Source organism: Mustela putorius, unplaced genomic scaffold, assembly GCF_011764305.1.
Source record: "Mustela putorius furo isolate JIRA1106 unplaced genomic scaffold, ASM1176430v1.1 tig00003899_pilon_pilon_pilon, whole genome shotgun sequence".
In the NCBI taxonomy this organism is placed as follows: Eukaryota; Metazoa; Chordata; class Mammalia; order Carnivora; family Mustelidae; genus Mustela; species Mustela putorius.
The window spans coordinates 20027814-20043718 of NW_025422048.1; the positions used below are offsets into that span (position 1 = coordinate 20027814).

At 55.1% G+C, this 15905-nt stretch overlaps 1 protein-coding gene across 4 annotated transcripts in view; it reads left to right on the forward strand.

The window, feature by feature from the left end:
• Positions 1–14082, forward strand: part of ELF4 (E74 like ETS transcription factor 4) — a 41718-nt gene extending 27636 nt beyond the window's left edge. For 2 of the 4 annotated variants that reach the window (XM_004780551.3, XM_004780552.3), the window contains exons 2-9: positions 39–321; positions 4345–4516; positions 4944–5036; positions 6381–6572; positions 7532–7615; positions 7692–7884; positions 8385–8762; positions 9635–14082. In XM_004780551.3, coding sequence (XP_004780608.1) covers positions 250–321; positions 4345–4516; positions 4944–5036; positions 6381–6572; positions 7532–7615; positions 7692–7884; positions 8385–8762; positions 9635–10436 — 1986 coding nt within the window. In that variant the 5' untranslated portion in view covers positions 39–249 and the 3' untranslated portion in view covers positions 10437–14082. The remainder of the gene's footprint in view (positions 1–38; positions 322–4344; positions 4517–4943; positions 5037–6380; positions 6573–7531; positions 7616–7691; positions 7885–8384; positions 8763–9634) is intronic. The other 2 variants (XM_013050008.2, XM_013050009.2) reach the window with 2 other exon arrangements.
• Positions 14083–15905: the final 1823 nt, after the last annotated feature.

Below are 15905 nucleotides of genomic sequence, written 5' to 3' on the forward strand. Positions count from 1 at the left end.
TGCCTTACTCATTGCCCCTGTCTCTCCCTTCTCCCTAGGTGACTCCCGTGGTTGGCCCAGCCTTAGCATGCAGCCTTGAACCTGGCATAGGCCACCGCCTACTCCAGCTCTCCACACCCCTTATTTTACTGTGGCTCGGGATAGAGGCTCTAAGTTCCAAGGTACCTGAATAGCATCTCCTGGTCAAGAACACCCCCGCAGCTCCAGAGGGCCCTGTGAGTCCTGCTGTCAGCTCTCTGAGAAGACAGTATGGCCATTACCTTGCAGCCCAGTGACCTGATCTTTGAGTTTGCAAGCAACGGGATGGATGATATCCACCAGGTATGGCCCCAGAGAACACAGCCCGGTTGGCCAGGCGGATGATCAGACAGACACAGACAGGCCGGCAGAGAGCAAGCTAGGCAGCACCCCCCTACTAGCCCTCCGGCAAGTACTGATCAAGTACCTACTAGGTCCAGGCCATTGGGTCTCTGTGCCAGCCAAACAGTGCACCTGCTCGTCCCTCATGCGGCCAGTCAGTAGTCCCTGGGCGGTCATTCCATGTGCAGTCACGGGGTACCTGCTGTCACCAAGCCAGCCGTACGGCTGCAAAACCCAGTGTCTAGGCTGTCAGGCGGTGAGCAATGCGGGCTGAATGCAGAGGTACACACAGACCCTCATGCACATGTCTACCCCCTTCCCGTCACCTGCAGTGTCACAGTGAGAAAGTTGCCGGGACAGCCACATAGTGAGCATCAGCTCTCCCAGGTGGCCCCATAGGGCAAAGACCAATCCCTGGCTCCTTCAGACTCATGTCTCTAGCCTGGTTGATGGGCCCTTCCAGAACCATCTTTTCAGCCTCAATCTGAGGATGCAGATCTGGAAATGCAGTTCTCTGGTGGGGGGAGGTGAAAAGGAGGACAGATTTGCAGCACTTGGGGCCGCGCCGCTCCGTATCTTGCTCTGTACTGGGGCTGAGAGAGCATGTTTTCCGTGCACTTGGCTGTACCCACTGGATGGTGTCTTGGCACACCCACTGTGACCCTCCACTCCTGTCCTTCCACAAACTGGAGAAGAGGCAGCCAACTACGGTAGAAGGACCAAAAGATTCAGAGTCAGGAGTCCTGATTTCTGATCCCAGTTGGGCTGCCACAGTATCACGTGGGCAAGTCCTGTCCCTACCTTATCTGGCTGCCGTCTTCCCACCTTCACCAAGAGGAGATCCAGTTGGATTATTTGTAATGATACAATACAGAGAGCCTAATACTAATGCTCTCTGTGCTGAATCCTCATGGGGACCGAAAACTTTATCTGACCTCTAGTGGCCTACCCAAGGCTGCCCCCTAGTGGGCTCTGGGCACATTGTACTTTCTATGCCGCTGGGTCTTCACCTAAAGTTGCTCTCTTACCCAACACCTGTGGTGTGCCAAGCCTGGCGGAAGGCACCATGGGAAGAGAAGGGGAGAAGAATTTAACCACACTGGGGTTCTCGATACTACTAGTCATTTTTTTTTGCCTTTTCTGGTCTGCTCAGCAACTGTCACTGTTCTTTATGGGGGCTCTTCTTCCCTCCTGATCCCATGATCCCACACCTGCCTCTCCACCCTCAGAAGACAGCTTCTGCTCCAATTCACAGAAAAACTCAGAGCTAGGGACACCCTCTGTGTACCTCCCTTCTCCCTTTTACTGATGACATCACTGTTCCTGTTTCCTTCCCGCTGCTGACCCGGGACAAGGAAATGTCCTTCTTCCTTCCAGTGGTATCTCCTACCTGTACTTAATCTCGTCTCTCCTGCCTCCAAGACCTCAAACTGTTAGCCACCTCTAGTGTCTCTCCCTTAAATCCTTCAGACCTTCCAGACATTTCTCCTCAACCCAGAACATCTTCAGGCCTCCCCAGCCCCAAAACACTCTCCCTTCTACCTACCTCCTTCAAAAGACCACCTTCTTAACTCCTTACTGTTCATCAGCACAGTCTCCACCATCTGTGCTTACATGCTCACCTCCTTTCTCTCCCTTTTTTAGGAAACCATTTGTATTAAAAGATGTGTCTTTAATACAAAAAAGTGTATAATCATATGTATTTATGTATATGTATACATTATATATGAATAATTATAAAATGAACATCCATGAACTCACTATCCAGGTTAAGCAATAAAAGCATTACTAGTCTCCTCGAAGTCCCTGATACCGCAAACACTCAATGAGAGCTGACTCTACACTGGGCCCGTTCTATACGCTTTATGTGCATTGATCTGTTTACTTACCCCTCTCCCCCGTTTTATAAATGAGGAAACTTATGCCCAGCAAGATTAGGTAGCTTTCCCAAGGTCCCACTGCTAAAGTAGCAGAGCTTGGTTTCAAATCCAGGACATCTGGCTCTAGATAAGGACAATCCAATGGAATTTCCTGAGATATTAGAAGTGTTCTGTATTTGTCCTGTCCAGTATAGGACCACTAGTCACAAGAGGCTATGGAGCACTTGAACTATGGCCAACGCAACTGAAGAACTGGACTTTTAATCTTGAAAAAATTTTAGATTCACATTTAAATAGTCACCCATGCCTAGTGGGCACCATATTGGACAGACAGCTCTCAACTCCATGGCCTTGGCCCTTCCTCTCTGAGATCCATTGTCCTGTGTTCCCTGAAAGGCCTCCAGCCAGGGTGACTGTTCAGTGGCTGAACCCAATGGCATTTAATCAATTTTTATTTTTCTGCATCCTTCAGGAGCATTAGGCAGAACTGAACATTCTCCTTCTTCTTCATGAAAAAAGAATTAAAAGCCACATAAAAGAAAATTTGGAAAATACAGAAAATTTGAAAGAAAGGGAAAAAAGTCACCCAAAAGTCCCGCAATCAAAATAGAATTCTTATAAACATTTGTTATAATTCTTCATATACATAATTAAAAAAAAAGAGTTGCAGGGCGCCTGGGTGGTTCAGTCAGTTAAGTGTCTGCCTTTGGCTCAGGTCATGATCCTGAGGTCCTGGGATCAAGCCCTGCATTGGGCTGACTGCTGAGTAGGGAGTCTGCTTCTCTCTCCCTGCCTCACATGCACTCTCTGTCTCTCTGTCTCTCAAATAAATGAATAAATAAACCTTTTTTTTTAAAAGACAGTTACAACCACAGTCCTTTTTTAAAAAAAGATTTTATTCATTTATTTGAGAGAGAGAGAGAGCACGAGCGAGAGAGCACAAGCAGGGAGAGCAGCAGAGGGAAAGAAAGAGAAGGAGACTTGTCACTGAGCAGAGAGCCCGACATGGGCCCAATCCCAGGATCCTGAAATCATGAACGGAGCTGAAGGCAGCCGTTTAACCAACAGAGCCACCCAGGCACCCATAGTACTTTTTTTTGAAAGAAGTTTGCTTTTATTTATTTATTAATTATTTATTTACTTCAAAAAGTAGAGCACGAGCAGGGGGAGGAGCAGAGGGAGAGGGAGATGGAGAGGGAGATAACCTCATGAGCACAGAGCCCTACACAGGAGCCCTATCCCACAACCCTGAGGTTAGTACCCAAGCTGAAATCAAGAGTCGGACACCCAACCGACTAAGCCACCCAGCCGCCCCAATCACACTCCTTTTTCATTTAGCTTTGTTTGATTAGAGAACAACTATGCCCTCCAGGGGTCAAATTCTCATCCTGCTCATTGTATCCACTCGAGGGGATTTTGTGTCCACCCTTTTGAGCTCTTGGACACATATTTTTGACTCACTGATAGGTATCTCCATGTTAAATATCTCAAAAGTACCTCAAACCCACCATATGCAGGCACTGTCCCCCTTCTCTTTCTCCACAACCCTGCTCCTCCTCCTCCTCCACATGAGCAGTGGACCCAATGAATCAAGCTGGAAATTGGATCCCTCTTCCCCATCCAGACAGGGGCTGGGTCCCAACCTCCCACCTCTGTAATGCCTCTGTTCTTCCGTCTTCATTGCCAGAGACTGAACCCTCAGAGGTGCACAGAGCCCCTAATCTTGGATCCCGAGCTCTGACTGTAGGCTGAGCCCTTCACCCTCACCATTGACTAATCCTTTGCCACTGGCCTGTGAAGGAGCCTAACCATTCTCATAGACTGAGCGCTAACCTTCGCCATGGATTAACCCAGAACTACAACCAATTAAAACTGTCTGCTCCTGATTAAGTGCAGGTGGTGCAGAGCTACCCCATCTCTGTTCATCAGGAAGCTACTCAAAGCCTCACCTAGTGAGGTTGGACCCAGAGCAATGTCATCCCATACAAAGGACAGCCCCGGGGGCTCCAAGAATGAAGAATTGTAAGAAGGGCCGGATTTTTTTTTTTTTTTTTTCCTGGCAGAGGCAGGTGAGCTTTAAACCAGATCCCTATCTTGTCCGTAGCTGGAAGACCCCTCAGTGTTCCCAGCTGTGATCGTGGAGCAGGTGCCCTACCCCGAATTACTCCATCTGTACTCAGGACTGGAGCTGGACGATGTTCACAATGGCATCATAACAGACGGGACCTTGTGCATGGCGCAGGATCAGATCCTGGAGGGCAGTATTTTGCTGACAGGTTTGTTTCATTCCTGGGCAGGGGAGTGTGGAAGAGAAAGGGCTTCTGTCTTCAGGGACTGTAGTAGCCCACAGTGGCTTTCAGTGACCCCACGCAGCAAGGGCAGAGCCCCAGAGTGGGGAATTAGATAGGGTGGTTAGGACAAGCAAAAGGTCGTACCACCTCATAGAGGAGGAAACCATCCCAGGGGATCCGTGGTCTTCCGAGATGGAGCGGGACGTGGAAGCGTAGAGGGGGGACTGGCTGGGGTGAGTGCAGAGAAAAGGTGGGGAGTTGCAGTAGGCGGTGCGCTAGCCCTTCCAAGTCCCTCAGCTCGTTAGCGCTGTTCTCTGGGCTGACCCTGATGAGCTCTCTGCCCCGGCCCTGAGCACTGAGGGAACTTGTTTTCTGCTCACCTCGCACCCCACACCATGGAACCTGGATCCAGATGACAATGAAGCAACCTCACAAAGCATGTCAGCCACTGAAGTCTTGCTCAATGTCGAGGCTCCCAACGACATCCTGGATGAGAAGCAGATCTGTAAGTGTGAACCCTGGTGCCTTAACTCAAGGCAACAAAAAATGCCCTTTGAAAATATCACCTCCGTGCACTGGATTCGCAAGCATGCGTGCCCACAGCCACTGATGGCTGCGTAAACAGGCTCTTGAGCTGGGGCAGGAATGGTGCGGGGGCAGGGGGCACTGGAGACAGGGAAACAGTAGACAGGGAGAGTTTCCTTTTCCAATTTTTAAGTTGTGGTAAAATACACATAACACAAAATTGACTACCTTCACCATTCCTCAGTGTCCGTTTGTATTGTTGGGCAGCCATCACCATCATCCACCTCCAGAACCTTCCATCCTGCAAAACTGAAACTCTGTGCCCATTAAATACTCACTCCCTATTCTCCCCTCCCCTCATCCCCTGGCAGCCACCACTCTACTCTTTGTCGCTATGACTTGAACTACTTACTATAGGGACCTTAAAGGAGACAGGAGTGGAGTCACACAGTAGTGGTCTTTGGGGACTGGCTTATTTCATTTAGCATGGCATCAGGGTCTGTCCATGTTGTAGCGTATGTCAGAAATTCCTTCCTTTTTAAGGCCGAGTACTATCTGCCAGGGTGACTTCGGTCCCCTCTGCTCTCTTGCGAGGGCCCCCAGGAAGACTATGCAGGGTGTGGATGATTTAGAAATGTGCCAGGCTTGGAGCTCACCCCTCCACTCCACCTCCCGAGAAGGCCCCCAGGGCAGGCTCCTGGCCCGACTCCCCGTCAGGCCTTGGCCTGACTCATGGACAGGAGGACTTCCGGCCCCTCCTCCTCCCGAGGAGGTGCTGGGATCCCGTTGGGGAAAGAAAGCCTAAAGCTGCCAGTTAAGAGTCCCAGCACTTCTGTTCTTTCCCTGTCACTAACGTGCACTCAGGCTTCAACAAATACTTACTGCATGCCTCCACGTGCCAGGCGCCAGCTTGCTGTGTGACCTTGGACACGTGCCCTGGCATCTCTGGATCTCAGTTTCCTTATCGGGAAAGTGGAGGAATTGGACTAAATGATACCTGAGGCGCCTTCCCATTGTAAAACAAGTGAATGACGAAATCAAGGTGGCCCTTTACCCTGGGTGTTGCCTGGAACTTCCCCACTCCCAGCAGTGGGCTGTAAATGTGGCAGCCGTGATTGGGGCCAGCTCGTGGCCACAGCCCCGCAGAGGTTTCCTCTCCTTGTGGTGTGAGACACGTGAGGCATTTTTAGGGGTATCCTGTATCTGGGGCCGTGGGGGCCAGCTCATCCATCCTCCCCGGGAGTCCCCCATCCTCTGACGTGCCGGGAGACCACACTCCTGCCCTGCACTGGGCCTCAGGCACCTCAGGCCTTTCTCTTTGCAGTCAGCACCTCCGAAATGCTTCCGGACGCAGACCCTGCTCCAGCTGCCCCTCTGCCCAACTCTCTGTTTCCTGTCTCTGAGCCTGATGCCCTGAACGGGGCAGGTGACACTGATGACCAGGAGGGGCACTGTCTAGAGGAGAAGGTCCCCAGAGAGGAAAGTGCCAAGAAGACTGGAAAATCAAAGAAGAGAAGTAAGAGAGAGAGAGAGAGAGAGAATGTGTGTGTATGTGTGTGTGTGTGTGTATGTGTGTGTGTGTGTGTGTGTGTGTGTGTGTGTGGGCAGTCAAATGCTCTACCCCTGAGCTATACCCCCCGTGTGTGTGTGTATGTCTGTCTGTCTTCAGGGGGCTGCAGTAGGAGGGGGCAGGTCGGTGAGACTGTCCGAGGTGAGTGGGTCAAGGCTCATAGACACATTTAGAGGACTGCTCTTTGGTGTGACAGGGATGGATGAAAAGTCCTTCTGTACAGCCTGGCCTCATTGGTTGGCCTGCCCAAACCATGACGTTTCCCACGCTGCTCCTATCAGCCCAGCTTATGTGTAAACTCGTGCAGAAATGCTGAAGATCCCAAATGGGTTGCATCCTAGTCTGGTGTTCAGATACCAGGCTTGACCCCTTGGCCAGTCCCTGGCCGTCTGGGGCCCTCTGCCTGTAAAAGATGCCTCATGCAGTGTGCTTATCTTCCTCCTCAGACCTTGTGGAGCTTGTTCGAGAGGACTTTGGGCTTTCCCAAGCCCCCAATGTGATTGATTTACTCAGGCAAGGACTGCCCGATACTGCTTTGTCACTGTGGTGACCCAAACCCCAGTCTCACGCTTACCTGCACGACAGCTGCACCTTTAGGCTGCCTTCTCCTTTCCCAAATCAGGCCAGGCGGGTTGGGTTCATCGAAGGGTGACTCATTCGACAGCACTACACTTACGGCCATCCGGGCAGTAGAGTTCTGGTGCATCTCTGGGGCCCCAGCAAGAGGGCGGGATATTGGGCAGGCGCAGGAACGCGCAGGCTGGGGTTGCAGACAGGGATCCTGGGCCTCTGGCCCCAGTGACCTGGTTCTTCGTTATCCGCCGTGGCACCCCACTCGGGAGCCTGCACTGGAGCCCTCCGTATGGTCTCAGCCTCATCCTGCTCCCCCCGCCTTCTCCTCACAGTCCGGAAGACAAAGGGCAACCGCAGTACCTCACCGGTCACTGACCCCAGCATCCCCATACGGAAGAAATCAAAGGATGGCAAAGGTAGGGCTGGGAGTCAGGCCGGGTGGGAAGGGGGTCGGGTTGCCCGGGTGGCTCCTCACCACCTGGCCCTCTGCAGGCAGCACCATCTACCTGTGGGAGTTCCTCCTCGCGCTTCTGCAGGACAGGAACACCTGCCCGAAGTACATCAAGTGGACCCAGCGAGAGAAGGGCATCTTTAAGCTGGTGGACTCCAAAGCTGTGTCCAAGCTGTGGGGGAAGCAGAAGAACAAGCCTGACATGAACTACGAGACGATGGGGCGGGCACTGAGGTAGGAGCTGCTGGGGCGCTGAGTCCCTGCCCTGGGGGCTTCACCAAGCTCTTCTCCTCCAAGACGTCCTTCCTGCTTTAGGGTCTGCTGATGCTCGGTGCTGCTTGCCTCTAAGCCTGTCCCCAGACACCTTCTGGGAGGCACAGTCCCCTCCCTCTTACAGCTCCATCCTAGCTTTTTCTCTTTTTATAGAGAAGAGCCTTTTGGGGCCTCCCATCCCCACGAAGGGCATTCTGCCGGCCCCCCGATTCTTTGCCCCAAAGCAGGGTGGGGCTAGCATTTGAAAGGGCTTTTCATGGCCCTTCGTATCCTCAGCAGTTGGGGGGGGGGGTCCTCAGAAATTTCATTAAAGCCTTCAAAGTCCAAGAGTTGGCTTTACCTCTTCCCTTGACTTGAGACTCGCATCTGGCTGGCAGGCCAGCCTCCACTGCCCGCTCGCCCTGCCCCGGAGGGCGGTGTGTGCCTGCCTAACTCCCCACGCCCTGCCCTCTGCCCCCCAGATATTACTACCAAAGAGGCATCCTTGCCAAAGTGGAAGGGCAGAGGCTGGTGTATCAGTTTAAGGAGATGCCCAAGGACCTAGTGGTGATCGAAGACGATGAGGAGAGAACTGAAGTCACGGCGGCCTCCCCTCAGGCCTCCACTCCCTCAACCTCCTCCACCACTACCACCCGGCGAGCCAGCTCCAGGGTCTCGGCTAGAGCTGCTCCCCAGGGCAAGGGAGGCCCTTCCTGGGAGAAGCCAAAGGTTCAGAATGTTGGCTTACCGCCGTCTGCGAATCTGGAATTGGGACTGTCTACAGATGAGGAGATCCCCACTACCTCTACTGTGCTGGCCTCTCTCCCAGAGAGCCAGGCCAGACTCACCAAAGCCGTGAGGTAAGGGCCCCAGAGTCGTTACATGTCTTCCCAGAGTACCTCTGGTCCGGTGGGGTTGAGATGTTCTCAACCTCTTGCCGAGTGCTGCTGTATCTCCAGTCTCACGGGAACCTCACAGAATCCCTGGGAAGCCAGTGGGGTCCTTGTTGGTCAAGAGAGGAAAAGTGACTTGCCCACGGTTGCACACCAAAATAATGGCAAAGCCAGCCCTTGATCTGTGTGGCGTCTGTCACCAGCTGGGGGGTGTTCCAGTTATCTCAGAGTGCTCCCCCAACTGTCACCAGAGCCCTCCGTGTCAGGGCCCATCTCCCCTAGCCCCCTCCGCTGCAGAAAAGTGGCAACGGAGAACGTGACAGAGATGCCTGTTGTGCTTCCCTCAGGCCCTCCAGAGCCCCCTGGAAAGCTCTTGCTGCTGCTTGTCCAGGTGAAGTGTCTCCACATTTCCCCTGAGAAGGCCGGGTTTGAGCTCTGTGTGTGTGGCACTCAGTGAGTGGGCTGGCGCGGGCGAGGTGCCCTTCTGAGGGGTGGTGAGGAACAGGAGCTCTGGTGTCAGAAGGCCTAGATGTGGGTGCCTGCGACTAGCTGTGTGGCCTCGGGCACATTACCTAACCTCTCTGTGCTTCCATTTCCTCAAGCTGAGAGATCAGATTATTAATCTTACTCAGTGCGTGGCTGTTCAGAAGACGGAGGGAAGTACCACATGTCGGTCCTTGGGGCTGATTCCTGACCTCTACTAAGTGCTCAGCGGACGTTCGCTGATGCAGCAATGAAGAGGACACCTCCAGCCAGCTCTGTCCCTCCTGCGCCCTCCTCCCCACCCCGCTGGGAGATGCCTCCCGCCTTGACCAAACCTGCTTTCTGTTTCTTCTCAGTGCTTCTTCGGTGCCCGGCAACATCCACCTGGGAGTGGCCCCAGTGGGGTCGGGCTCCGCCTTGACCCTCCAGACGATCCCACTGACCACAGTGCTGACCAGCGGGCCTCCTGCCAGTGCTGCTTCCACACAGCTCGTTCTTCAGAGCGTTCCGCCGGCTTCGACCTTCAAGGACACCTTCACTCTGCAGGCCTCTTTCCCCCTGAACACCAGTTTCCAAGAAAGTCAGGTGGCGGCACCAGGGGCTCCACTGATTCTCAGTGGTCTCCCCCAACTTCTGGCTGGGGCTAACCTTCCGACCAACCCGGTGCCATCCTCTGTTGCAGGGGCTGGACCAGCCGGGCCCAGCCCTCAGCCCCCCGGGACTGTCATCGCCGCCTTCATCAGGACTTCCGGTGCCACCGCAGCCTCTGGGGTCAAGGAGGGGCCGCTGAGGCCCTCCTCGTATGTGCAGGGCATGGTGACTGGGGCCCCGATGGAGGGGCTGCTGGTTCCCGAAGAGACCCTGAGGGAGCTCCTGAGGGATCGGGCTCACCTTCAGCCACTTCCCACCCAGGTGGTTTCAAGGGGTTCCCACAATCCGAGCCTTCTGGGGAACCAGACTTTCTCTTCTCCCAGCCGCCCCACTGTTGGGCTGACTCCAGTGGCTGAACTTGAGCTCTCCTCAGGCTCAGGGTCCGTGTTTATGGCTGAGCCTAGTGTGACCACCTCTGGGAACCTGCTGACCAGATCCCCAACCCCTGCCTCCTTCTCCCCATTCAATCCCACTTCTCTTATCAAGATGGAGCCCCATGACATATAAATGAACGGGCTGGGGGAAGCGTGCCTCACCAGGCCGAGTTGAGCATCCTTTTCATACGGACTTCCTCTAGCAGAGACTGACTGAAGCAGGACATCTGCCCTTACTTTTTGGTGGGATCTCAGTACACCGGATCCCCTGTTCCCGACCCCTGCCCGGTGTCACGGTGGCCACACCATGCCCAGTTTGAGCGTCCCTGGCATCAGACCATGGCCTTCAAGAGCACTAGGGGATATGCTCTTGTCAGGGTAATGGGCTGACTGGGTGATGGAGGGAGAAAGAACCTCCAGAGAAGTCTGGCTGGGGCCGATGCAGGGGCTCTGTGGGGAGAGTCCTTTCGTGGGGCTGTTTCGCCGTCTGTGTTCCCTCCACGGGGAATTTCCTATCCCATATGTGAATATCTCTGTATGTATTTGTGTGTACTCGTGGGTCTATATCTCTGTTTCTTTGGGGAGGATGGGGGTGTAGCTGTGAGGTCTTCAAGGGTCTGTGTTTCTGGGTCAGCTGCAGAGATGGTGGGTTTTTTTCTTAAGGGAAAGCATTCTCTAGTTCCCTTTGGACAAACCATTCAGTTGCCCTGAGGCTATGGGGTACAGGCTGGATCCCCCAGACTGGGAGAGATGTCACAGAGCTGGAGCAGATCCAGGGGAGGAGGGTTTCGACGGATGTGTGTGCTGGGGAAGACGGAGTTCAAAGGGACAGGGTCGGACCCAGATACGAAGTCCCCACGCAGGGCTGGCTTAATTGAATGTTTGCGTCAAGGGCCTGGGCTGTAATACCAGCCTTTGCTGGCACACTGGCCTACCCACCCCCCACGACCCGGGGATCCTCTTCATTAGTTTTGCCCCAGTGTCTCCCTGCTGTCCGGCGTGGCTGGGGTAGCCGTGGAGCAGCGGACACTGAGGCTGCCTCCCCTCCTGCCCGTGCGCGCCCGCTGCCCAGCCTGCCTTCTACTCACCTTGTAGGTTTGCCAGCCCGCCTCCCCACGATGGCTACCGCAGACCTCGAGCGGACTGTTGGCCCTCATCGCCGACTCCCACACCTAGCCCTGACTCTCTGCCGAGAAGACAGGAGCCGGCGGATGTGAGCCCGCATGACCCTTCTGTCTCTGCCCGGTCCCCTGCTTCCATCTTCCCTCTTTCTGAGGACGTTTCAACCCATCCTCTCCTAAGTGAACCCCTCGGCTTCACTCCTCCTTCCCCTTCTTTGCATTAGCTTGCCTCTCTCCAGCCAAACTGGGGGCGAGCCTAAGAGCTAAGACGCGTCAGCCTCAGAAACAGTTCTATTATCTGGTGAATTTGGTTAATGTGAATCAGTGCCCAGGCCCTTGGCTATGTCCTCAGTAGAAAACCATCCACTTGAACTAACTACCTCCCCTGGTCGCTGCCAAGCCTCCTGTGTTCTCTCCCACTCTCTTCTTGTTCTTGTCCCCTTCTCTCTCTGGAAAGAACCATTTATGGGTGTGCAGGTGTGTTTATTACACACCTCCAGCACTTGGTATTAAAATGTTTTTTTTCTAATATAATCCGTTTATTATGATAAATTCCTGATGGTGGAAAGTGAAACATCCTGCAAAAGAGTCACCTTAAAAAAAAATTTGCACAAAGGCGCTAGGCAGTTTAGGGAGTGGCCTTGCCCCCCTCCCCCACCCCCGATTTCACAGAACTCCTCATCTGAAGGTCACTGATACCCTTCCCTGACATCAAATGTCTTCTTCACAGTTCTCGTCCCCCGAGAGCCCTGGCAGCTCGTGACACTACTTCCCCCCCACCCTGCTGCGCCCCCCCCCCCAAAGGCTTTCCTCCGTTCTTCTGGCTCTGGCTTGGCTCTTTGGGGACGGGTCTGAGGTCGAGGGCGGCAGCTCCTGCTTACATTTCGAGCGGCTGGCTGGACATTTCCATCCAGATGCCTGTCATGCCTCAAACACAAGCCCCTCTAGCAAACAGGGATTTTTAAAACATGAATTTTAAAGTCTTTACACACACACACACAACCTTTCCCCTCAAAAAACAAAAAGCTGTCATGACTTGCCTATTTCTGTTCATTATGCCACCATTTTCCTGACCTTCTAAGCGTGACATTTCAGAGCCATCTGATGGCTGCCTTCCTTTGACCCTGTCCCCTCCCCCATCTTCTGAAGTCCAGGCCGTTCGCCACGTCTCTGAAATCTAGCCTTTCTTCCACATTCCCGGGGCCTCCAGCCTAACTCAGACTTACCAGAGCTCTCCGCTCTCCTAGACACATCAACACACACCACAGTGTGACTTGTCTCATTCCTCCCCACCCCCGTTCTGCTCTTTCTCTGCTAAAAACCCTTCAGTGACCCTCACTACCTGTAGGTAGGGGTGATACTCAGAATACTGAGCCTCTGATCTGTTGGGGCAGCTGAGCACCAGCCCTGTATTTGCTGAATCTCCAGGCCAGCCAGGGGTCCTAGAGGAGGGAGGAGGGAGCACTTGGGGAGCTCAGGGTTGTAATTCCCAAGAGTGAGGCCCCAAGGCCTTGACCTGGCAAGGCCCTTTCCCAGGAGGTCCCAGCTGACTTCCCAGTTGTCTCTCACTTTGTTTTCCTGTCCCCTAAAGGATGGCTCCCCAGGCACAGGGATTTGCTGGCCTTTTGAGCTTGCCTCTGTTCGAAGTTTCCCACCTCTGTTGTTTTGCTTTACTTGGTTCTGCTCAGCCAGAGTGCTCCCCCCACCCCCCGCCGCTAGTACTGATTAAATCGAACCCATCCGTAAGTCTTGATGTGTGGAAGCTGCTTCCCCACACCAGCCTACCCTTAGATGAGTTCATTCTAAATTCGCCGCTATTGCCACTCTTTGGGCAACTGATCGCGAACAGCCTGTGACATCTTCTCTGTTATAATCACAAACTGTTACTTAAATCTTCAATGACTTGACCTGTTTTGTCTCCCCAGTTAGTGTGTTCCCTTCTGAGGGGTGGGGGGCCATAGCACCCACAGAGCAGGGCACAATGTGAAGCATCTAGTGAGCACCAGTGAACATTACTGATTGAGCTGGTGGAGAGATGGGGACTAAAGTCTGAGGTTGGTGACCTCTGACCTCCCCTCTGCACAGGCACTCACCCCAGGTGCTTCACTGCCCGGGGCCAGTCCTCCCTGGTTCAGTGCCCTCATGGTACCCCCCATCCCCACCCCCCAGCCTTGCCCCTGAGACTTGTTACTACTTTGAACATTCCCTGCCCCTAAAGAAACTTCCCTGTCCGGTTTCTTTTCCTAATTCAAAGTGTTAAATTAGCTAATCTGGTCAACTCACCTGTGCTGATCTAGTTATGGGAGAGGGCTGGCGGAGACCCTCAGGAGACAGGTTCATTTTCACCAGAGTCACATGGCAGCAACATCCTTGCCTCTGCCATGGTGTAATGGAGTCAGGAGACACTCTCCTCACCCCCCAGCAGCCGCTGTGTTACTCCTTCCTCTGGGCTCCCACAGCACTTGGCCTATACCTCTCATTGTAGCACTTGGCACATGGTAGCTCCTTAGCTATGTGTTTTTATGTATGTTGCCCCTCCAATAGACTGTGAGCTCCTCAAGGACAGGGACTGTGTGTTAGTCACTGATGTATCCCCAGCGCCTAGCACAGTGCCTGGCACACAGTAGGTGCTCAATAAATGTTCATGGAAAGAATAAATGAGTCTTGTCTCTAATGATGGGGACTTCAGCCCTAGACTGTGGCAGGCAAAAGGGGGAGGAGAAAAACAATCCATACTTGGGGGCTTTCGCAGCTTTTGGACCCCTCCTGTAACGCTGCAGGCAGCTGCTGCTTCGCGCGCGTCTGCGCTCCCCCGCTCCCAAAAAGGATCCGCGAGGAGGAGCCCTCCCCTCCCCCAGGCGGCTTCCAGCTGTGCTGCGCTGTCACCGGGAGCCGCGGGCGACTCCTGAACTCCCGCCCTTTGCCCCGCCCCCTTCCCCCGACAGCTTCAGCACGATCTCCTCACCCCTGGGTGGAACCCAGTGGCAGAAATGTTGGGCCCAATGGAAGGGGCGCGGCGAGAAGCTATTTTCACCAGCTTGGGTCTTTCTGACCCCACAATATATTTTTAGAGGCGGTTCGGCTGTCGCTGGTTCCGAAGCTCCTGGACGCGAGGTGGGCGCTCATTCCCCTCCCGCCGCTCTCCCGCCCGAGAGGCCCAGAGAGTCGCAGCCTCCGAGAGCCTCGGCCCCAGGAGCGCCGGACGTGGGGACCAACGTCCAGCAGGTGGCGCCGTCGAGCTAGCGATGAGGGGCCGACGGCCCGGGAGAGCCCGGGATGGGAGAGGCCGCTGGGGTGGGGCCGGCGTCCTGCAGTTCCTCTGTTCCGGACTCTGCGTCCGCGACAGTCCCTGGGCGGCTCCGGCCCCCACCAAGGCCTCCCACGGCTCCCAAGCTTTGAACTCCACCGGCCCCCCCCGGACCCCACCCTCCACTTTCCAGGGAGAATTTAGCGGGGGCTGAACGTCCTCTCCCAATTGGCCTGCCGCGCCCGGCCCCGCCTCCTCACCGCCCCTCCCCCGCCCTCCGCAAGCGGCAGGTGAGCACCCGGCCCACCGGGCCCGGCGCGCGGGCCGCCGCTCTCCCCAGGTGCCGGGAGGGAGCCTCCGCCGAAGCCCGCCGCCGCCCGCCGCAGGCCGCCCGACTCGGCCCGCCTCCCCACCGCGGCCTGCTTTTAGCTGCAGGGCCGCGAGGCGCCGCTTTCCACCTGGAAATCGGAGTTCGATGGCCAGCGGAGGGCCCCGACCACCCGCAGCGTGAGCCCGGGCTCCCCGCGGGGCTGGTGCAGAGCCGGGGAGGCGTCGGCACCCGGCGGCCGGGCACCAAGGCGGGCCAGCTTCCTTCGCGGTGGAAACCCGGGGTGTAGGAGAACACGTGGAGTCCTGGCCCGCCCCGCTGCGGGGTCCAGAAGGCCGGAGCAGGGCACCTCCCCTGGGCAGCTAAGCCGGCCGCCCTTGGGGAGGACCCCATTCTCCCTAAAACACACACAAACACACCCGCACAAACACACGCGTCTTAGCAGGGGCAGGACGCGAGAGAACACTGAACAGCTTCACTTGTTAGATTGTGGAAGGGGCAGTTTACTGCCCAACCCGCCCCCCTCCCACCGAAATGGGGATGCGCAGATGGTGGCTGGTCCTTTAGCCGGAAACACGGAGACTTGAACTGGGCCTCCCTGTAACCCTGCACCCCGAAAAGGAACATTCTGGTAAAACCATCATTAACTGTAGGCCCACGGCCTTGGCACGTAGGAGGAACCAACTTCAGCTAAACAGCTGTGTTTAGCTGGGTAAGTGTTGGCCCAGTACGATTCTCTTCCTTCGTGGGTCAGTCGAGACCTATTTGGCAGATGAAGCAATGAAGACTGAGAGGGACTGGGTTCCCACCTGAGGTGAGCCTGGGCGGTGAGTGAAGCCGGCTCCTTCCCCTCGGCCGCGCTGGAAGGGTGAGAAGGCCCACTTAATGAGGGGGAGGCCGCCGCCC